The sequence below is a fragment of the Ptychodera flava genome, chromosome 21 (genome assembly GCF_041260155.1).
Source record: "Ptychodera flava strain L36383 chromosome 21, AS_Pfla_20210202, whole genome shotgun sequence".
NCBI classification, from domain to species: domain Eukaryota; kingdom Metazoa; phylum Hemichordata; class Enteropneusta; family Ptychoderidae; genus Ptychodera; species Ptychodera flava.
In genome coordinates this window covers 20,903,789-20,928,432 of record NC_091948.1, presented here as the reverse complement: position 1 = coordinate 20,928,432, position 24,644 = coordinate 20,903,789, and the positions used below count along the sequence as shown (strand labels likewise).

The following is a 24,644-nucleotide window of genomic DNA, read 5'->3' as shown; positions in this document are numbered from 1 at the left end:
CTATCTATCTATCTATCTATCTATCTATCTATCTATCTATCTATGTCTGTATCTATGTATGTATCTATGTATCTATGTATGTATCTATGGATGGATGGATTGATGGATGGACGGATGGATGTATCTATCTATCTATGTGTGTATATATCTATGTATGTATTTATGTATGTAAGTAGCTATGTATGTATCTATGTATGTATGTAGCTATATATGTATCTATGGATGCATGGAGGCATGTATGGATGCATGGATGCATAGATCTTTGTAAGCGTGTGTCTATGTATGTGTTATGGATCTTTGTATGTATGTATCTAAGTACATGTATGTACCATAGACACGCTCAACTAAGTGACCAAGTACAATACCATTTTCCTATTGTACAGGACATGTTGAATTCTGGCAAGAAACGTAGTACAAAGAAAAGGAGGGGCAAGGCGAAGAAACGATCAAAACATCAAAGTATAGAGCGGGAAGAAGGGCCCATATCCATGGGTAAGACGTTATTTTTACGGAGTTCTTTGATCAAAGAAAACTTAGTAGCATTTCCTTTACATTCGTAGGAATATAAATATGACTTACTGCTTTGTATTCAGTCCATATTTAAAGATAAATTTTCCATTTACGACAATGGGGATTTCGTCAGAACGTTTAATATTCTATTTTTCCAATAACGTAAGTAATATCCCTTTAAACAGAGTAGAGAGAGGCATTGGCCATAATTGAAGCTGTTAAACTGAATCCGATTCCATTCCTTTCTTACTTTATGGTAACAAAGACAGCACAAACAAACTTTTGGGACTACATTCTCAGCAACTTATCGAAATTAAAAAGAAAATCAATAAAAAAAATATGGAAACATTAAGTTTTCCCTAGTCACACTAACAGAACTTGTCCATACTAGCTCACCAAGCTGGCTTGATGCCATACTCGAACACCATCCTGATATGAATCCATACTCCCACACAATGCTGATATAATGCCATACTCTCACACTATGCTTGTATATTGCCATTACTTTCCAGATATACCTCCCGATCATAAGATCTGTGACAACGTTGCAGTACAACCGGCAGATAAATTCTCAGATGGCGGTAAACACCAACTTAAACCACACCATGAACTTGACCCCGTTCGAGGTAAAAAGATAAACTACATTTTGCCCGTTACAAGTTGAAAGTAATGAAAGTAAATTTACCACTTCATAAATAAACAATTGCAGGGCATTTTAGTGCATTCCTTTTGACTTGAAATATATAATTTTTCCAACAACACAACATTCCTTCTTGGTTGAGTAAATGTTCTGTAATTTAAACCGTCAAAGTCTCTCATCGTTACTTAGGTACAAAACCGGAACAACATTGTTTGTATCTCTCAACGAGCTATCCTAGACTAAAAATCAATCAACATTTGTCTCGACGAGAATCGCAAAATGGTGCCATATCATGTTTGGGAGACAGTCACGTTCAACTGTCATGAATATATTATTACATTCATAAATCTCGAAGAGATATCATCGGCTGTCATGGCAATACTTCTCAATCGACAATTTTTTTTCTTATCAGATCAAATGCCGTCACAGAAGAGACGGACACGGAAAAACGAAATCTTGAAAACAATGGTAAACCAAATATCACATGCGCAGAAACTAGTTCTTTGGTGACACAAATGACTGATGAGTTGCCCCTGGAATGTCAACGTCTCAAATCGGAAGGTGGCAATAGCAGTGATTGCTTATCGGAAAGTCAATTGCAGGTCAAAGGCAAAAGAGAGACGAGTAAGATGCTAACAGAGAGCGGGAGCGGGAGCTTTGATGAAGGTATCGATTGCTCTGTGTCTTCGCGAAATGGCGATATGCACATGCGTGCTGAAGACCATCATAATGACGCCTCCTCTCTCGCCGGGGAAAGAGCTCAGTGCCCTTACGAAATGACCGTTGTCTGCTTGACGTGCTGGATGCGTGACAGCCAACTATTCAGAAGAAGTACACGGCAGCCTGATTACTGTTCAAATCCACGTGAACCACGCCCTCACCCATGGAATAGACAAAACAAGGCCTTCCTGGTGAAAACCCAAAAACACGGTAGCTATAAATGGGTTCAAGTTAGGCCACTGATTCCGAATGCTACAAAATTACACCTAGCGCAGATATGCAAGTTCACCAAGGACTGCAAACAGGATAAACAGTGCCCCTATCCTCACTCAAACGAAGAAGCAAGGCTTTGGTCTTTTCAACTTCGTTGCAATGGTATTTATCACGCATTCTGTGCTCTTCTTGTTTTCAACAATGGGTTGGTTGGTTGGTTGGTTGGTTGGCTAGTTGGTTGGATTGATTGATGAGTGGATGCACGCACGTACGTACGTACGTACACGTATGTTTGTATGTATGTATGTATGTATGTATGTATGTATGTATGTATGTATGTATGTGTATGTATGTATGTATGTGTACGTACGTATGTATGTATGGCCGTACGTACGTAGTTCGCGAATGCATTGCGAACGTAGTTCGCGCCTTGAAATTAAAAGAATTAAACTGTCGCTCATATTTTCCTATTCGGAAACTTCAAATCATTCCCTTTTGAAATAAAGAATAGTAATCATGGATCATCATGCACAGTTTGTTACTACCAAATAACCCGTCATTTACTGACACCTTAAATTCAAAATTGCCACAATCGTTGTGTATACTCTATTGTAAAAACAAGATTTTCAAAAAAATGAACCGTTGAAAATTGTATTTACTCAATCAGTTTCAAAATAAGCTAGCCCCAAAGCAGTAGATTATTCATCATTCAATATACAAGTAGACGGTTAATGCATTGAACATTTGTCATTGATTTTGTTTTTCTAGTTACAAGCGAGGAGGATCTTGAAGCCCTTACAACTCCATTACAACGTGATAGTGTCACCGATATTCTTCGGCAGAGACACGACAGTGGTACATCTATGGAATGTGGGAAAGAAAGGCTGGGATCTCAGAGTCCGCATACCCCTGAAATGATGACAATAAACATTGTGGAGAATCATGAACCAGTGGGCATCTTCTGTGACCTTTGCCGGGGTAAAGAATTCCACGCTCAGCGAGATCTGTATGCTCACTACAAGTCACAACAGCACCTTTCGAGACAGCAAGAAGACAATGACAGAGTCTGGAAATTTAGAGCACCTCCATGGAGCGTCAAAGATCCAGGACAATTGACATTATGCCCAAGGTACAAAACAGTATTACCTGGCAATCTACTTTAAATGATTATAATTAATAGAAAAGTATTTGGCAAACGATCAAAAACATATTAGTACGAATTATGCGATATACGTAAAGATCAGGGAATACATTATTTAGAATAATTAAAAGCTAGCAATGAAACCTGCAATAAAAAATATTCTCTTCACTTAACTTGCAATGAACTGCAGATTGATCTGTCAAATACAATATTATCAGCTGAGAGAAAATAAATCGTAGGAACTTGCGAAAATGGTTTTCAACGCTTACTGGCTTCACAGCTAATTGTACTACTTGTGACATGCTACAGGTTGTTCTCTTTCAGTTTTCATACTGGAACTGTTCCCGCCCATCAAACACTCTGTGGCATGGCACACTCCGAGGAAGAATTGCATGAATGGAAAGAAAGAGTGGCTTATCGTCGAATGAAATTAAGTCAGAAGGAGAGCAAGGATATGCTCTTCCTAAGACAAATCATTGAAACATTCGATGATTCGGAATCTGAACCCCTGTCGGTGGTAAGAACAAATTTGTTTTTAAACAAGAACTATTTAATCTATTTCGCTAAGTTTCTTTACACCGACGTTAAGACCTATTCGACATACATTTAAATCATCGGACACACCATTGATGAAATACCGTACAAGTAGATGATACTTAGCGAGGTCATGACTACATCGCAAATTTCATCGACCATTATACGAATTACGAGCTTTTAGTTACCAAGAATAAACACTTGAGTTTTGATCTGTCAGATCGCAGCTAAAAGCCTATATAATTTTCATAACTTGTCAACATCATAATTGCATACTGTTATTTTATATCAAGATGGTCGAAGACACTAGTGACTGCCGAGTAGTCTTACTTGGAAAGCACCATGTACACTTGCAGGCAACTGATGGTCATCCCTTCCAACATAGCTTCAACTTTGAAACAGATAAGGGCCAGGTAAGGGTGTTGTGTACGCCACAAAACTGTCTTCAGTCATACATTTTTATCATTCCCTCATTAGTTAAGGAGTTTCCGTTGTGTTTGTAAGATTATTCTTGTAATCGTTCAAGTAAGTGTAAATAACCTGTCGGAGTGACTCTAACAATAATTCCTCCTCTAATTTTTCAGCGAAATCTTCAATCAGTTGGGCTTTTGCTGGACCCATGTAGGAGCTTCTTTAGCATTAAAGAAGCCAGTACACCTGGTGGTACTGGAGGAAGGCAAGTGGCTTCTGCCAGTGATATCCACGCGGAGAATGGAAAATATCATATAACCGTATCATTTACCACAGATCGTCAGGGTATCTACAATCAATGGGTCATCTTTGACTTTGGGGAAAAACCTGTCGTTGTTAAAAGATTACTAGTAACTGCTGGCAGTATTGCAGATCTAACAACAGAAGGTCATCTTCAGCATGATGGTATTTTGGTGAAGGCTTTCAACAAACCGTTGGTAGACGTTTTCCGTCATAGAGCAGGAGTTACTCCAAAGGGACCGCTCACACCAAGAAGGTACAGACACCCGCTTCTCCAATGCCAGATGATTTCCTGGTGGGACTACGAAGACAAGACAAACTCTCCCTGGTCTTTGCAAAGTAACATTCGACGTAGTTTGTGTCTACAGGCTATAGAGGAAGAAGATATGCTTTCGAGGTAAATTTGATATCAAGGTAGAATGCGCCTCGAAAGTGGAAGACTTAAAATTTTGCGCAAACTTTCCTCAAGTAATCTTTCAACCATTCACTTTCAAAATCAAGAATAAAAATCGGGGGTCACCGTGCAAATTATGGTACTGGAGAGACAAATTACCTTAGATTACCGATATTTGAAATTCAAAATGGCCACCATCCCTGTGTTAACTCTGTGGGGGAAAATAAATTTTTCGAAAAATGAAGACAGTAAAAACTTTTCTTTCATCAAGAGCCTTAAAATGAATCCCCACAAGTGGTAGATTAGAAGAGCATTGGTAAAATTTAAAAGCCCGAATTTCTGTCCCCGAGGCACGTTCTACCTTAAGAGGTTACTCTGTAGATTCAAATGATTACGGGACTGGCCCATACATACAATTATGGTGACAATGGAACAAGCCTTTACAGGACTAACGGTCATGTTTTCAGGGGAGTGTTCGACCTACTGTTGACGCCCAGAAGCGCATTCTATAGTAAGTTCTTTTTCCCCTTTTTATTTGTCCAGGTTTGAATTCAAAGGAGAAATATCACGAACAACTGACGAGAATAACAAAGAAGGTATTGATGGAGAAACCGGCCTTTTGATAAGCATAACCGGCGGAACAATCTCGGGTAGCTACATTTACAGGTTATATGCTGAAGGAATTTTCGAAAACATTGCTATCTACATGGAAGATGTACAAGACTGTGACCCTTATTATGGAAAAATTAGACACCGGAAAAACAGCTACAGTGACAGCGTTCTGTACATTGAAATGATGGAGCGATTTGTACAAGAGATGGGACTAACCAGAAATTCAAAGTTAGAGATAGTATGCAAACCACTCCTTAATGTAAATTTGTTCAATAAGTTAAATTACTGGTCAGATACCCTTCACGGTAATACTGTTTTCCAAAACCTGGAGTTTATATCCAATTCAGCAGATATTTCTCAAGGTAGTATTTATGGTCTTAATCTCGACCGAGATCAAACTAAGGCACTACTGCGCATGTGCGACGACAGCAAGAAGAAGTTCCCTCCTGTAATTCTCTGCGGGCCAACGGGCTCTGGAAAAAGCCTTCTATTCGATGTAGCTGCTGCCGTGCTCATGAGAAAATGCGATACTAATAATGATAACAACAAGCTACTAATATGTACCAATTCCTTCAGGTGAGAAATGTCTTAACTTATTATCGTTAACGTTAATATTTCGTTATTGATGGATCTGAATGTGAGAGTGAATGGTCAACCGACAGTTTTGAAATCGTTGATTTGGTTTTGAAAACACAGAAGGCTTCATCATTAGGTATTCGTTCAGGGTTAGTGCTGTTTGAATTTGATGCATCGGTGGCTATTTAATCCAACCGTAAATTTTGTCCTAACGGTGGTTGACTGCTTTTTATGCGCGTACTTATTCTTTGATAAGTTTTGACTTGGTAGTACATATGTAAAGGAACTGTGCTGTGCATACTTGCATCCTCACATTACAACATATGTTTGCTTTCTTGCAGTTGTGCTATGGTGCACTTGAGTAATGTCCTTTACTATCTTAGGAAGAGCGACATGCACCACATCAGGCCTGTTGTCATAGTTCCAAACGATAGAGTTCTGCAACAATCTGTCGATTGCGAACTGAATTCGTTCTTAACAACGATTGAAGATTATGTGAAGGCAAACAGCGGGAGGACTGTGCATAAGATTGTGATAACAACAATGCGAGGAAGTGTTGATTTACTGTGCACAGAGGGACACCTAGTGAACTTTTCTCATGTGTTCATCGATGAAGCTGGGCTATCAAATGCGTGTTGGGCCATACCACCACTCAGTGTCGCAGGGAATGGCGCAAGAATGGTCATTGCAGGGAATTTGAACAACTGTGAAGTAAGCATCATAAAGACAGCTTGACTCTCTAATGCCGATAGAAAAATGTTTTCTATTTCCTGAAACAAAACCGCGTGTCTTAACACCCTTGATCCCAAGGAGCACGCGACATTCGATGTAGAGGCATATGATAAAGATTTACTAATCACAAATGCATAGATTGAAGATGAGTCAAAATATACATATCACTATAAACTAAGAGTACAACTAAGGTGTCATTGATGAAAAGCAGCAGTACCACCTTTGTCCAATCTTAAATGTTCTATCATAACTACAGGTATGCGAAAGTCTGTCCGGAACTATTTTGGATGAACTTATCAGGGCATATTGTTTGGACCCCATGGAAAATGATTCGGTTATTTATTTACATAATAGCTACAGATCAAGTGATGCCATTGTCAATTACGTGAACAGTTATTTGCACAAGGAGGCAGACGTACATTATGTCGACAACAGTGTACTCAGTATGGTTATTCCCATGACAAGAGGAGATGAAGCCAGCATGAAAGACTTGAAAAGGTGGCAGGTAAGATTTTATGAGGAATTTGCACGCAGCAGGCATATTGTTTTCATGAAAGTCTAATATTTTCTGTTCTTGTAACATGTATTATTTGAAAGTAATTTTAAGCAATAGAGGGTCTGAGTCTTGACTTGAAAGACCATAACATACCCAATTCAACATTTAAATTTTTGTTTCTTTGTTACATCAAATTTATTTTAGATTTTAGGAGCATTGTACCATATTGAACATCTCTGTCACACTTGGCCGGATGATTTTGGAGAATATCGAACGAATGGCATGTGTATCATTGTGGAAGACGAAAATCAGGTAATCTGAGTTCAATTTTCCTTATCTGTACTTATCGTAAGTGAAAATCAGCGTGTATTTTCTCGGTTTGATCATGACATGGGGTGTCGAATTTCGCTTAAGACATGGAATAGCTGATTTAGGAACATATGTAACTAAAGTGTGTTTTATGGAGAGTCTTACATGCATGTTTCGCATGTAAACATTTGGTCGTGGATTTATTTCAATAAATATTGTCATTTCAGATGGAAAACGTGAAACTTGAACTTTTGAATCGGGATCTATCTTCCGTCTCTGTCGAAGACTCTAATAGCGTTGCAGGTATGTGCTTTTTTTAAAGCCATAAGCCTCATAATCTGTTTCAATGATTACCCGCTTTTGCAGGTGCCTGTCTCAGCTGCATGTTCACATTTCCAAGTTTTGTAGCAGATCACCAGAGAACAATTCATTTCTTTCATGTACTATTTTTTTACTTTCTCGAAATGAATCACTTCAGATAATGTCAGAACAGTCTTATTTATATGCACAAATTCCTTGTTGGTCTGTAACAATATAATGGTATGAGGGTTTGCTAATATTTTTCTATTATAACAGGATGGTTTTGTCACTATGCCATATGAACCCCTACTTCAATTATGAATTTGAAATACATTGCAGTGAAACCTGTACTTACGGACACCTCTCTAATCAGGACATCTCTTTATTAAGGACACATGCCAAAAGTTACACTTTGAATATTATTTCACCTGTCTAAGGACACCTTTATTTAAGGACACTTTTTCCATTTTTGAAGGTGTCCTTCACAGACAGGTTTCACTGTACAGTGTATGAAACGATCTGTAAGAGTTCAAAAACGATGCTTACAAATCAATAACTGCAAATTTACCAAACAAAATACATTAAACTGGGAAAAACTGTCTATTTGTGCTTTCTTTGTAGGAAGGGAGTTCACTGTTGTACTGTTTATGCTTGCAATAGAAGGCTATCGATTTATGCACAAGACGTGTTACAAAATGGTGTTTGCTGGGGCAATGTCAAGGGCCAAGAGAATGTTCACCTTGATCACAAGCCCGGATTGGAAGTCACACTGTGTTTCTGGTGATGAGCGTTCACTGGTTTTGGGCAACTACTTCAAGTACTGCTTCATGCAGTACAGTATACTTTCAGTCCAACAAGTCAGAGCTGTTGACTTCGGACTAGAAGAAAAATTTGACCAACAGTGGTCAGGTGATAATACGGATCTCGAAGAGGATGGATGTGACTCTCATCAACAAAGAGAGTGTGTTCAAGAATCAAGTTTTGGCAATGACATGGTTATGGCAACTGAGGATTCGAGTTCTCCAGACAGTAATTTAGAGAAACTCTTTTTCCCACATCCGCGTGTTCTTACGAACATAAATGCAGAATTTGAAAATGATCGTAGAGGTATGAACACTGACTGGCAGGATGGTGATTTGTACACAGAAGAGGATGACGATGTTGATGATTATGATGATAATTATTATGAGGATGATGATTTTGAAGGTGAGGAATACAATCCTGAAATACACGATCCCCCGCCTGATAGATATGGCTTTGAGAAAATCGAGACTGAAAAGGCGTTATTTGAAGAGTACACGGAAGAAAAGTGTCTAGAGTTGCTCCAGTCACAGCCGGAGAAATACAAACGATGTCGAATAGAGACCAGAATCCAAGACAAAGACAAAGCAGTGCCTATTGGGGAGGAATTAGACTTTGAAATCGTGATACCCAACAAACAGAAGCGTGGGAGAGCCTTGGGCCAGGACATTGTGGTTATTGAGCTAATTGACGAGGATGAACAAGATGAAGAAGAAATAGATGACATACAGACAAGGTACGGCTGTGTAGTTGGTATCCTAAAGAGACATGAAGACCCAAGGTATAAAGAAGTACTCTGCACTCTGGATGAGTTCAGTGATTCTATAATGGTACCTATCAATGGAAACTTCCCCAAAATGATTTGGTGGAAGAATCAGAAAGGCTCATGCACAGTTGATGACATGGTACACATACCTCTGTACAAAATATCGACGAAAGGGCGACACGTGTTCAGCAGCTTTGAAGATGTTGACAATGCTAGCCGACCATATAAAATATTCATCACAAGGTTTTTGCGATGGGACATAAACAAAAGATACCCCACGTGCATCGTAACAGGAGTATTGCCTGAAGTTAAAGACTTAGAAAGTGGTTTAAAATACCTAAAGGCAAAATATGACATCAGGGAAAATTTTGGAAAACCTCAGAAAACTGGTCATACGACAAGAAGTAGTCCGAGACGAAAGGACCTACGGCATCTCCAGGTATTCACCATCGACCCTAAAGATGCAAAGGACTTGGATGATGCGTTAAGTGTTCGGCAACTTGATAATGGTAATTTTGAACTTGGTGTGCACATCTCTGACGTAGCATCACAAGTGCCGAGAGGTTCGCAATTAGATGATGCAGCCTATAAGCAGGGGACTTCGTTTTACCCTCCAGGGGAACACATACCAATGTTTCCAAAATTACTGAGCACAAACCACTTCAGCATATTGCCCAGCGGAGATAAAGATACCATATCTTTCTTATTTGAAGTCGATCAAGATGGGAATGTGACAGAGATGAGAGAAGTTACTCGTTCTTTAATCAATTCAAAGTGTCAATTGTCGTATGAAGATGCAGAAAGTATTATTTTACAGAAGAACGAAGATGAGGGAACAGTAATCGAAGTTCAAGTCTTGCAGTTACACAAATTGGCTCAGGAAAGAAGAAAAAAGAGGCTTGGTAAATCGTACTTCTTGACAGAATCAAACAGTTATGACGAGGAGGAAGAAAACGCACCCTTGTCTCATCAACTCGTGGAAGAATTAATGATCATTGTCAATACAGAAGTAGCTGAATGGCTCCTCAAGGTGTACCCCGATCGAGTACCAATCAGGCGACAACTTCATCCAGCGAAGGAAAAACTGGACAAATGGAGTGAAGCATTTGCCGACTTCCTGCAATGCAGTGTAAAGCTGTCATCAAAGATTGATCCTCCTCAAAAGAGTTCTACTAAGCGACACATCAAGGTTTTGAAGGCGTTTGGTGAAATTCTGGAGGAGCAGATTGAAAAAGGAAACTTCGAGAAAGTAAAACAACTTCTGTGCGATGATAGTAACTATCCTGAATTGTTCCTAATGGCTTTAAAATTCAATGGTATTCAAAACAGAGCAGAATATCATTGCTCTGATCCTCATAAGAAGTCAGAACATTTCGAGTTAAAGACAAATGCGTACATTCGATGTACCTCTCCTATCCGGCGATATATGGATCTTATCGTCCAGAGAATCATATTGGCCCGTTTAGATGCATTGGAGGCGCCGTACAACAAGGAAGAGTTGAATGCTATATGTGCATCGTGCAATCAGGCAGAAGACAAACAGGCAAGTTTTCACAAAGACTGCAGAGAACTTAAGCTTGCACTGAAACTCCAAGAAAATCCCGTCAAAGCCTATGCTATTGTAGATGAAGCTGGCGAAGCTTCAGTTGACCTCCAGGTGATGGGAAATATGGATATTCCACGCAAGGACAGAAAAATGCCAATGGGGCTGCTGAAAGTGTCTGATAAGCCTGTCGTGAATAATGGCGAACTTAAACTAAGATGGAATGAACGGGTCTACGACTGCGGAGCACGGGAGGAAGGGTTTACCACCGTGTCTTCTTCATCGGGAAGAGTAATCCACCTCCAACGAAATCATCACTTCATTTCAGAGGATACAGATCGCTTTAAAGGGTTTCTCCGCTATTTCTTACGAAACGACAAAGACATGACGAAGCAGTTTGTGGAGAGAATACAAAACGAATGTGAGCAATACAGGTCGATTTCAAAACATAATGAAGTTGTGACCTCAGAAAGATTGGATTGCAAAGGAAATAGACTTGACCCATGTATGTTTACCCGTCCCTTCAAATCAGGCGATGTCCTCAGGGTTCAAATTGGGACTCAACGTTCAAAAGGAAGTACCCGTCCCTGTGTTGACTTGGTTCGGTTAGCACCTGGCGTCGACATCTGCAAAGAACATCGGACAGACCCAGTTCGCTGTTTCTCAGAAATAGCTTCGAAGAAAATACCTAGTTTAGAGAAACGGAAGCAAATGTCGATCAGTGAGTACAAGAAGGCATGGTTGCCTGTCCTCGCTATGTCAGCAGTCGATAATTCAATAAGAAAATACGAAAACTACACCATTGACAATGTTGAAATCGAATGGAAATCAACAAATTGTGCAGCTGGATTAATGGGCCAATTTTCACTGCTTAGTAGCTTTTGCGAGAGTAGGAATATAAAATTTATTTCCTACATGCATCAAGAAAGTCACGATTACGCCTGTGTACGATATCAACCATGCAACCGAGGTGACAGTGTGGAGTGGGAAAGTGGTAAAATGGTCGATAAAAATTTCTGCTGGATTGGTCACTGCATCATCACAGGCGTCCGAACGTTTTCAGAAAAGGATGAAGATGGATACGTAGAAGTGACCATTCAACTACAGCAAACCAATAATAATTTCCTCCACAGCATCCTCGAAGCAAAGATGAATTCAAGACTGTCCTGCACCATTGAGATTGTTCAAAAAGCTACACCTGATAGGTATTTATAAAATTTCAAAGGTTTATATTCTATTCAAAACATTGATGTTAAAATAATTTTAACTGTTTCCTAAATATATCTATAAGAGCATGGTGAACCAAGAAGATAGAGGATTGCTTGAAAATGAAAAAAGTATTGCATGTATGTATGTATGTATGTATGTATGTATGTATGTATGTATGTATGTATGTATGTATGTATGTATGTATGTATGTATGTATGTATGTATGTATGTGTATCTATCTATCTATCTATCTATCTATCTATCTATCTATCTATCTATCTATATGTGTGTCTGGATGTGTAAATGTGTGTTTGATGGCTATGATATTATGTAAATAGAAAATGTTACTCTTAGATTAAATAATGTTCTGTCTATTCTTTAGACGTGCAGAAGAAGCAATTCACAAAATGGCTCAGCCAAGTACTTCTGATCTTGCGAAGAACATTTGTCTCGGTCAACCGACTTCAAAACAAAGTAAGAGACCCAAAAAGTAAAAGTCAGGAAATTGCCAACAATGAGTCGTGTCACAGTTTTTAGCATCAACACAGTAACCACATTGATATACTTGATCTAGTGGCAGAATTTCAGGCTGAGCTTATTATATTTTGGTAGCATTACTCTAAGATCACTTTTACAGGATTTGGTCAATACCTCACAATTATAAGGTCAGATTTCAACTCCGTGAAAAGTATCACGTTATGTTAATCATATCTACAAAGAGTAATCCATCGACATCGGCGGCAAAATACTGTCACAGTGGTAATTGCAGTAAATATAATTTACATAAACCATATTTGTCCACAGCGATTTCTTTTTTCATTTCTGTCGCCAACAAACAGAGCATTATGTGGGAGTCTTTACTTCTTAAATGTTACAAAGAAAACTACCTTTCTACGTCAACGAGGAGATATTGTGAGCAATTGCAATGCATTATGGGCTGACTGTTAAATCCCATGGCTAATTTGTCAATACATTTCCCTAGTAGTATTTTCCTGCCATTTTGAGATCTTTGCAGAATAAGTTATCACAAAAAACATCACAAGCACCTATGAACGTTTTTAAGCTTATTGAAAGCGTATCTCACGAGCATGGATTTCCACTACTCTGTCGTTCTGCCACGAGCAAACTCTTCTGAAGTGTCAACATATCTAAGGATGTTCAACATTTATCATTTTTATCATTGAATGTGTTTCTGAGAGTGATTTGTTATTTTTTGAACTGCTATCGTGAACTGGTATGAAGATTAAATAATTGCAATATCTCAATATCTCCATTCAACACACAGTACCGAGAGGTTGCAGTATTAGACAGGTGTTACTAAAAGTAGCCAAAGGCGGGGATGGTAACTTCAGGCACATCAACGAAGACCAGACCAACGCCATCAGAAAAGCCCTTGAACAAGAGTTTACAGTTATTCAAGGACCGCCAGGTAATATATGCCCCAAAAACACATGAATGACATCCTATAAACTGTCAATAGTTTTATTTGAATATGAAACACGCAATTGAAATTGGCCAAAGAGATCAAGAAATTTTATACCAAGCCATTCAAAGCCATTGAAGATAAAATACAGTGAAATGGTAACCTTCGCTTGCGTCGTTTCTGTATCCAATGATTCCAAATTTACTGATTAAATTACATCGTAAGTTGCTATAGATGAAGGACCAAAAGCGGAATTTGAATTCATTTGTTCATACCATGTCTGCAATGAATAGTGGTATACCTCAATTTAAGGTAGATGGACACCCACATGCCGCAAGAAGATGAAACTCTTCTTTCAGAACAAGGTGCATCGTCCTCTGTCACTGTGGTGCTTTATTGAAGGGTAATATTTAAATAATAACACATGAGAGCGAGGGCAATATCACGATTTATTGCCTGCCCAAGGGATAGTGGTCATGATCGAAATATTTCGATCATGACCACCAGCCCGAGGGCAGGCAAAAAATCGTGATATTGCCAAAGCTCTCATGTGTTATTATTTTTATTATACCGAACAAGCAAACATGCAAAGAAACAAAAACACAAAGACTTCTTGGAGTACAGTTCGCCTTCTGAGTCCGGACCTCAGCGTAAAATGTTGTCAGTGCCGAGTCTAGGGTTGCCGCTAAATTTTGCCGATCTCCTCGGTGGCGTATCCAAATTTGTTGCTAGCATAGTCGCTGAACACAGAAATTGCATTCCTTGTTGCCATTTTAGTTCGTTTGCTGTTTACTTGCATCAAAATATCGTCTAACTGTGCCGGTGACAGCTCTGCATGACGTTTCGCAGCCATAAGTTGCCAACTGCAAAGTACAACAAGCGAACGACAATTTGTTTTGCGCAGAAAGAATGCGCAGTAAGTAAAATGACGTCATCCATGTAATATCAAATGCAGAGGGCATCATCAAGTTCGCAGAGGGCATCATCACATTCGCAGAGGGCATCATCACGTTTTGTAACACACCTCATCCGCAGTCTGTATTCTAATTCGCCAGTTGATAGTCACGTGGGATGCATTCTTTTTGTGCTGATCCACGTAAACGACGTCATCAGGCATCATTTGTTGGAACTGTTGCCTGCCAGGCATCAGTTCCGAAAAATGATGCCCGCTGACGTCAAAAACGACATTGACGCGTGTGCGGACCGGAATGTAAACAAAGATGTCGTCTGCGGCCGATCGAAACGATAGTCGAGAAATTTTCTGGTTCATCCTACTTTCTGAAGAAGAATTGGATGCTTTGGTTTCCAACAAGGACTCGAAACGGACGAAAACTATAATCAAAGGTGCATTGAACGTTTTTGCAGAAGTATTGCGATCCTATTAGGAAAAACGTTTTCTTACTGAACCATTCCAACATATTAGGCCTACATCATAGGCCTACATGAGACACGTTTTGTGTATAGTACGTTCTTATGGCTACGGATGAGATGTGTTACAAAACACATATTGACTGGCCATGAGGGCAACAGCATACGTCTTTAACCCCTCGGGCCTGTGAGTCACCCCCAAAAACAGACTGTTTCGGCCTCGGGAAACAGTCTGTTTTTGGGGGTGACTCACAGTCCCTCGGGTTACAGACGTATGCTGTTGCCCTCATGGCCAGTCAATATGTGTATACTTTTACATATCACGTGAGTCGTGTTTAACCAATGGCAGTGCACGCTGAATGAGTGAGGTGTAATAACACTGCCATAATGGTACACAATCTAGCTCTGTAGATGTGATATTTAACGCAACACACATCCGTTTTTCTCAATAAAACGTGATATTATTTCGTGATATTACACCTCACTCATTCAGCGTTCACTGCCATTGGTTAAACACGACTCACGTGACATGTAAAAGAACGTGATAATGCCCTCTACGAACTTGATGATGCCCTCTGCATTTGATATTACATGGATGACGTCATTTTACTTACTGCGCATTCTTTCTGCGCAAAACAAATTGTCGTTCGTTGGCAACTTATGGCTGCGAAACGTCATGCAGAGCTGTCACCGGCACAGTTAGACGATATTTTGATGCAGGTAAACAGCAAACGAACTAAAATGGCAACAAGGAATGCAATTTCTGTGTTCAGCGACTATGCTAGCAACAAATTTGGATACGCCACCAAGGAGATCGGCAAACTTTAGCAGCAACCCAAGACTCGGCACTGACATTTTACGCTGAGGTCCGGACTCAGAAGGCGAACTGTACTCGAAGAAGTCTTTGTGTTTTTGTTTCTTTGCATGTTTGCTTGTTCGGTGTAATAAAATAATAACACATGAGAACTTTGGCAATATCACGATTTTTTGCCTGCCCTCGGGCTGGTGGTCATGATCGAAATACTGATGATGCCCTCGCCTACGGCTCGGGCATCATCAATATTTCGATCGTGACCACCATCCCTTGGGCAGGCAATAAATCGTGATATTGCCCTCGCTCTCATGTGTTATTATTTAAATCACAATTTAATGTTAATGCAAACAATCATGGGGATTCATTATGTCGAACTGCCATAATTGACGCACACGGAAACATTTCTGATCTCCTCACAGGAACTGGAAAGTCGTTCACAGCGGCATTCCTGGCGAATGCCTTCACAATTGTAAACAGAGAAGAGGAGAATCATTCTAGTGACAAGGTCTTGTACTGTGCTCCGTCGAACAAGGCCGTGGACGTTGCTGCAGGTAAAGTTAGGACTCGTAATACAACATCGATTTCATTACAAAGCACTGACAAATACCTAAAATTTGCTTGTAGTATGTGTCGTTATGGCTTGGCATAAATTCAACCGTCAACAGAAACGATCCATGCCACACACAGGTGCTCGCACGGGGACTTTTTTGACAAGTTGAAATTTGGCATTGTATTTTAACATGTTATTGAAGCTAATCTGAGAAAATGTACGGTGTTTACACGAAAGAAGATATAAATAATATTCAAGGCACAAGTATTTGATCTTTAATGCTGTCGCAAAAGTAATTGCAGAACAGATTCTAAGACTTACAGCTCCGAACAAAACTGGATGATCCAGCTATATAAGGTATATTTCGGAAGCCTAACATACAACACAGAGAATAACCACCCAAAGACTTTTCCCGCCATATACAAAATGTTGTCATGAAAATTAAACTTCCTGAACTTTATATGATTTTCGTATCTACATCTAAAGTTATCTACATTCTTATCTACATCTATATCTACCTTACACAATTTTTGGCTGTCTGGCTCCCGATGTTGATGTTACAATCACAAGGTACCATTGATAATACTTTTAAACTTTGACAATGTCATATAATACATATGCAAGCATGTCACGCAGAGCGAAGGATACATTGTTTTTCTTTTGAAGTTTTAGAAAACAATCGATTTAAATGACTAAAGTGTATTGAAAGCTTTACTAGTAAAACTGAAGAAACGCCAAACTTTTCCAGTCCCTTTACCGTTTACTTTGTGTCCGACATTTTCAGAGTACCTGAAAATTTTCGACCTGAATGTCATTCGTATGTATAGCAGAAGTATTGAAGACATGGAATACCCAGTAAAAGGACGAACTGACCGATTTCAATTGCGCCAAGGCCGCCAAGTTGAAAGTAACCCGGCGCATGCCTCTATTGCTTTGCATCGTGTCATCAGACAAGGGTCGTCGAAATATGGGGCACAGATAAGCGAGTTCGAAGCGACATTCAGGAGGGGCGATGCCAAGGTTTCCGAGGAAAAATACCAGCAATATAAGAGCTTGATTCATAAAGCGCAAATGGAAGCACTTCGTGAATGCGACATTATCCTGTGTACCTGTTCAGAAGCGGCCAGCAGGAGATTGAAAGACATTAGCATCAGACAGTGCATCATCGACGAGGCTGGAATGTGCACAGAACCGGAGACCTTGGTACCACTTGCGAGAACGAATCCGGAACAAGTTGTTTTGATCGGCGACCACCGTCAGCTGCAGCCAATCGTATCGCACCATTTATCAAAGCAACTTGGGTTGGCAGTATCTCTGCTCGAACGATACTGTCTTGTGAACTACTACGTGAAACTGAGGAAACAATACCGAATGGTAAGTCAAAGCTCGAAAGGGACCGCACACTTTCGATGTTGAAACTCACCTTGTGAGGGCGCCACGACTGCTTGGCCAGAGGTGGCGCTCTCGACAAGGTTCACACTACTGCCACTACTTATCACATCATGATAAGTAAAATAGGTGATGGTCACATTTTGTGAAACAAATCAGACATCATAATGGGCAATATAATTAACATTATACAAGATAACTGTGTTTCTAGCTTGATATACGTGAGAAATGTGATATTTAGGAAATCGTGTGGACTTACTTTTTTACTTACCATTAGGCGGAAACGTGTGCATTTTCTATGCAAAGTCAGCGGTGACATCTGTGTGAGACACAACTGCTTCGAGTCGAGTGTTAACGGTATATATAGTCACTGTTGTCAAATGTCAGCCATTCTTTTAAAAGTTTCTGTGCTTCAAACATCTACACCGTCGAATTGTGGGTTCCGGCAGATTCTACAGTGTTTTCGGAAAAAATGTCCGAAACACAAGCTTGAACGTCATGGAACAATGTAATTCTCTCTGGACTAATGATAATATCCATCTTTCTCTTTTTAGCATCCGGGAATTTGTGAATTTCCGAACAATACGTTCTACGATGGGGAATTGGAGACTGCGCAAGAGGTCCTGCTAGAAACGGCCAAGCGACGCCGGCTTGACAACATTTGGCCCGGTGGTTCGGACAATCCGATAGTATTTTGCCACGTGTTCGGCAAAGAAGTTACTTTAACTGTCACCAATGAAGAAGGCAGTGAACAGTCGAAGAAGAACATCGAAGAAGCAAAACAAGTAGTAAGTGAGGGATTGGTTGTCTTTTCTAAACGGAGAGCCATAATGTGCCCCCTCCCGGGACCATGATATACGATAGCTAACTTTGCATGATGTAATGTACGAGGATAGCAGCAGAGTACATTAGTAAGCGCAAAATTTGCTTGAATACGTTATGGGTAGGGAGGGTGTACTTTATCTCTATTATTTTAGTTTTGGCGATGCCAGTGAATTTGTGTTGAAAACGTCTAGTTTTGGCGATGCCAGCGAATTTGTGTAGAAAACGTATGGGGCCACGATGCTGGATAATCGAATAAATTTCAGTAATAATCTGAAAGTGTGATGTCATGAAATTCATTGGTATTGACAAAGCTACAAATTTGAACATCGTAAAAATGCTGGAAAATTATGCCACTACATCAATTTTGTGTATGTGTATATATATATATATATATATATATATATATATATATATATATATATAAAATGAGTTTATTATCAATGAAGAGGATATGTACCTCCTTTCACCGTACACGTTACAAATTTGATTGCATCTTTGGTCATGTACATCACAGGTGAGGATAACGAAAGTATTGACAGGAGAAAGATTTCGCGTTCCCAAGTCCAGATTGCAAATCTTGTCGCAGTACAACTCTCAATGTTTCGAAATCAAGAACGAACTCAAGGCTTCTTGCGAAAGCTGCAAAAAACCTAAGCACAAACGAAAAAGTTCAGGGCCCGGATGTCACTGTGCTGACGTAAACACAGTCAATGGATTCCAAGGTGAGTAGCGTCTTGCACTTTTTGCCTTTTTGTGCTTTGACACGATTCGAATTTTGTTCCTGCTTTCCTACATTGATAATCGAGTACGTTACTGTAAACCACAACGGGATGTATCTAAATTGTTTGCGCGCTTAAGCTTGATACAACTGATCATGTGGCTAGCGGCTACTCGCAAGCGTTCTGCTTAGCATGACGTTAGACTGACATTCGGTTGTTTTGACTTAATTAAGGTAAAATGAGCGAAGTGCCGTGGTAGCATATAGGGCAGCAATAGACGATCTCGAAAAATTCTAGCGAAGTTGTAAAAAATGTAATTTTCGCTTCCAATTTCACTCGCAGGTAGCGAAAAAGACATCGTCATCATTTCAACGGTAAGATCTTTACCACGGAGGGAAATCGAAGAAAACCCAACCAAGGGTTGGCTGAAGAAGAACCTTGGATTTGTAACCGATGATCACCAGACAAATGTTGCGCTAACTCGAGCAAAACGAGGTGTTATCATTATAGGTTAGTGTCTTTGTTTCTCCGACGTTGCCTTGCATTCACTGTCTGTTTTGAATTCATTCAGCTTCCAAGTAACAATATTTTCGTGTCATGCACAGTTACAACAGGGATAATGAACAATCACAGCATTTCAACGCTTTTTATTGGATTTCTACAGCCAGTTACCCTTACTTTATTCTCATAACCCGCCCGATAACATGATAATCAGAACAGCTCTCGCAACCTCTTGTTCTTCTAATAACGAGAAGTCTGGTCCGTTGTTGCATTTAGACCTCAGATTCTGTGCCATCATATCATCCGGATGCAGCGGTAGAAAAAAATAAACTCGACGTTTTTGCTTCATATTGTTCTTCAGGTAACAAAGACTTGCTCAAGACAGATCCCACTTGGAATGCTCTCATCAAATACTATGAAGCAAGACACTGTCTCGTGAGTGCGTCATCATTCCTTTCTGGCGGTCACAGTTGATTTATCACGCTTTCCGAAAATTCAACAGCCTTCGAGTTCAAGACGACAGCCTTTTGGCTTTGCCAAACGAAAAATCCTTCACTGTGAAAATGTGAACGCAGAAGACGGGAATTTGCCGCTTAGAACTTTTAACCCTTGGGGAGAATGTGATTTTTTACTTCATATCATCATTTACGCACTATAAGTACAATTTCACAACTACGGTTTACATATTTTGAAAAAAACATTGATAGATTTTTCTAAATCTTAAGAGACGAAACAATCGACAATATTGTGTATAAAGCTTTTTATGGCGTCTGTACTTTTATATCTGGTATTTTTCTCAAGTCAGCAACTTTTACAAATGTGCCTTAGGTTTACTAGCAACTTTACCTTCGTCTTGTTACCACAGAGGTGCATGACCCTTGAACTCTTAAGTGCAGATTTTCTTCATGCATATTAAGGTTGCTAGGTACCTAATATACACTTTCAGATTTTTATTTTTTCCTCAGTTATAGAGGTCACAAATCCAAATAAAGTATATATTTTCTGAAAGCCCTGATATTAAGGAAATCTGACCGTGCACAGTACATAGCCATTATTTGCATAATAGTCACGTGACAAGCGTTTTGCTGAACCTTCCAAAATCGGGTTTTCCTCCCTTTAGCAAACACATTTTGGAAAACGCTTGTCACGTGACTATTATGCAAATAATGATTGTGTACCGTGCTCGGTTGGATTTCTCTATATCAGGGCTTTCAGAAAATATATACTTTATTGGGGTTTGGACTTCTATAATTGAGAAAAAAATAAAAATCTGATGGATGGTCGGTGGTTAATAAGCTCAGATCCCTCGTAAATTATACATTTTCTGAAAGCCTAGATATAGAGAAACATTTTGGTAACCACAGTGTCACCATTGTTTACATAACTATCACGTGACAGGTAAGTTGCATAGCCTTTCAAAAATCGATTTTCCCTATGTTTTGTCTAAATACTTCAAAATATCTGACTCAAACTTGCTTGAATGCAAGCTATCAGAACGCTCTTTCAAAGCATGTCTCAGATTTTTTATATCTTGCTTAGTTTTTTTGCACAATTTTAAAGAAATTAACTGGGGTTGAATACACCACTCTGGAAGTTTTTCCGTCATAAAAATGTTTAAGAAGGTTTAAAAAAAATCCTGAGACAATTTTTGGAAGATCGTTAGGACAGCTTGCACTCACACAAATTTCAGCCATATATCTCAAAGCATTGAAACAAAACATAGGGAAAAGCGATTTTTGAAAGGTTATGCAAATTACCTATGACGTGATAGTTATGTAAACAATGATGACAGTATGGTAGCAAAAATGTTTTTCTATGTCTAGGCTTTCCGAAAATATATAATTCACGGGCGTTCTGAGCTTAATGACCACTAGAGAATCGTTAGCTTAAAAAGGTCAATTTCTTGTCTTGGAACCTTAAACGAACAAGACCAACTAAGATTTGATAAGTTAACATTTAAACAATTCTGCAAATTTAAGATAAAGTACAATAAAAGTCCATCGTTTTACTCCTAAGATCTTTTTATTCTTCATTTACTTGCTATAATAGCGTGTATAACAAATGTTTGTATATCAAAAGTAAAAGTTTAGTTTTATCTTGGTAGCGACACATCTAAATTCTGCCAAATATGAATGAGGAGGGACATTGCAAAGCCCTGGGATAAATTAGGTGATAGATACCCTGCAATCGATAAGCAAAGATGATCGAGTATGCTACACAAACAGGCAATCACGATGACATAGACTAATTCAATGTACGAATATTCTGATGTCGACAGTACCAAAAACTTACTTCGCAGTTACATAGACAAAAAACAGAAGAAATGTGAATAGGTCTATTGCAAATACTGGCATTCTAAATACCAACAAATATTTACCTGCAGTTCAATAAGAGTGGTCAGAATAAGAAGAGGCGTTCCTGATTTCTTCCTTTTCGGGAAAAATTCGAGGTGTAAACAGCTACGTTCAAACTTAGGGCATACAATCATCATAATTCGTCAAAATAAGTCATGAAACAATTGAAAGTATTGTACTTCAGTCGGTAGTCTTCCTAAGCCTAACAACGACTAATATCTCAAGAAAGGTTTAACTACACATTTATTGTTCAGGATTTGATGTTGTGATAAATAGGGCAGATCAATGTCTACCTTCTTGCATGAAAAAATATCGTAGGACCGACACCCAAGACTGCAGCTTGATCTGATGGGTCTTGTCTGTGGTGTGACTCAACTAAACGTTGACAAAACAGCTGATATTATTGAAAGAAGGAACTGGATTTGTTCGGAAATGATAGCTGATAGTTCCAAATAATATGAAAGAAGTGAATACCGTCTTCTGAATCCAGTCATGAAATTGAAAAAAGTCCGCCACACGAGAAGATGTCGTTCACCTCTTTCATTGAGATTAACAAATAAAAGAAATTTTCAGCATTACATATCATTTCCGCATTTAGAATATGAGTCACTCACTACTCTGACATAATGAAAGTTGGCACAGAGCGTTGCATTGGCACAACAAAGCAGTACATATAATGTTTACAATTCTGTTTCAATAACTCTGGTATATTGTATTACAACGTGATACGCATTATAGCGTCACGGGCATTTTCAATGCATATGAAACCAGTACGTTTATTTGAGTTTTAATTTTTGTAAAAAAACATGTCTAATATTTATCTGGTTCAAAGAATAATAATGATAATTGGACATAATTGTTCTATTCTTCAATGTTTTCAGTCCTTCATTGAAAGTTGAACAGGCTCAGTCAGATGCTCAGCAGGACTGCTTCGGCCCGTCATGGCAAGCACCAATGGCAACGACCGACATCGCTTCATATTACCAGACGCTGGCTGTTTATGTACAACACACAGTCATGTCGGGGTCCATGTCACGAAGTTCACCACTTCGAGCGCTTTCAATCAGCCAGTGCATTCTCACGATGTCTACAATCCACCCAACAAAAAATACTCCGAAGGTGAACATGTACAGGAGACCCCAAGTGCGTCTCTTCAGGTAAAATTGATGAAAACCTGAAAAGAGAAAGATTTAATTTTGTAGGCGGGGAAAATGCTAACCACAACTTTCGTGATCCGGCAAATGCAACACAAACCAAAACAAAATTTGTGTATGCACTCTCTCAGTTGTATTACCTCCTACACAAGAGTTCATAGCAATATCAAGGTCATTGAAAAACAAACTAAAAACTCAGGTGACGGTAGGAATTACGAAAACTCGTTCTTCAAATAAAAAGTTCCTCCCTTATCCCCTGGCCTTCAGGTCATCAACCAATCGGTAAACATATAGGTGGTGTTGACAAGGAGTTTATAATTTTTTCAATTGCAAAAGCACGAAGCAATATGACTTCTTTTCCATGTGCGTTTGCTTTTTGTATTTTAAAAAAAGGTTATGTTTTACATCAATGCATTATACAAAAGTCAATCGGTAGCTTAATGCAAGACTTTAGCAGAGTAAGAAAAAGCCATTGAACGCGGTATATGTATCTGAAGTAATCCAGCTTCGGCCCCTTTAAAGCTCATAAGAAGAGTTGCTTTACTTATTGCGCAATCATTTGAAACGCAACTTCAAAATTGATGATTCATCACCATACAAGATGATTGTCGAAAGTGAAAGAGGTTTTATATTAGTAGCAGTGCGTTACATCCTTTCAAACTAAAATGACTTTTTAAAATAAATTTCGATGAGATCGTTAGAGGGGTACGGGTATCGACGTATCTTACCTAGCCATCCGAATATAATTACCAGAAGATAAGCATCGTCCTTCCGAAACTGCAGGTTTTCCGGGTCTTCAATACTCCCGTTGATAGACTTAACAAGCCAGCGCAGTCGAATAATATCGTATATCCAGCCAAAGCCAAAACATCCGAGGGTCAGCAAGTACAGCGTTCCCCATCCCTTCCGACCGAGGTAGAAGTGATGTGCACCCGCCCATCCTAACGGTATTGTCAGTATGTAGACATCTAGCAGTTTGAATGGATGGACTCGCCTCTCAGGCGGGTCGATCGACTCTTGATCATACCTAGGTACTGCAGGTATATGCGCCATGATGCTGTGTGAAGGATGGTTCACCAAGTCTGCTTCAAAAAGTGCGGTGACACCGAGAGCAGTAATATGAGAGAGGGCGCTTAGGCCGGCCAACCAGCAGCACTCAGGGGCCTATCATCGTGTCACTCAATAGTCAGTAATATTGTACAGCAATGGGAATTTTGGGAATGTTACAGAAAATCGACAATATAGCAGCAATTAGTAAAATTGCGCATGTGATGAAGGCTACTTCTATAGGTTTGCGAGTCAATTTGAATTTGTCAATATAATCTCAACCGAGTTGCAAT

At 39.3% G+C, this 24,644-nt stretch overlaps 1 protein-coding gene and 1 long non-coding RNA gene across 2 annotated transcripts; one reads left to right on the top strand and one right to left on the bottom strand.

Moving 5' to 3' along the window:
• The first annotated feature begins 1,042 nt into the window (after window positions 1-1,042).
• LOC139121696 (3'-5' exoribonuclease HELZ2-like) lies at window positions 1,043-22,224 on the top strand. The gene is made up of 20 exons (XM_070686780.1): window positions 1,043-1,136; window positions 1,563-2,245; window positions 2,852-3,212; window positions 3,549-3,741; window positions 4,052-4,171; window positions 4,343-4,866; window positions 5,407-6,051; window positions 6,393-6,762; window positions 7,040-7,288; window positions 7,484-7,591; window positions 7,816-7,891; window positions 8,510-12,203; window positions 12,590-12,681; window positions 13,493-13,636; window positions 16,232-16,363; window positions 17,147-17,736; window positions 18,306-18,539; window positions 19,091-19,298; window positions 19,638-19,805; window positions 20,158-22,224. The coding sequence occupies exons 2-20, from the start codon at window positions 1,666-1,668 to the stop codon at window positions 20,268-20,270; spliced, it is 8,601 nt and encodes a 2,866-aa protein (XP_070542881.1). The 5' UTR covers window positions 1,043-1,136; window positions 1,563-1,665; the 3' UTR covers window positions 20,271-22,224.
• LOC139121698 (uncharacterized) lies at window positions 21,797-24,441 on the bottom strand. Its single transcript, XR_011549335.1, has 2 exons — window positions 24,033-24,441; window positions 21,797-23,324 (listed from the first exon to the last, which is right to left on the bottom strand). It is a non-coding gene; the product is annotated as an uncharacterized lncRNA (long non-coding RNA).
• Window positions 24,442-24,644: the final 203 nt, after the last annotated feature.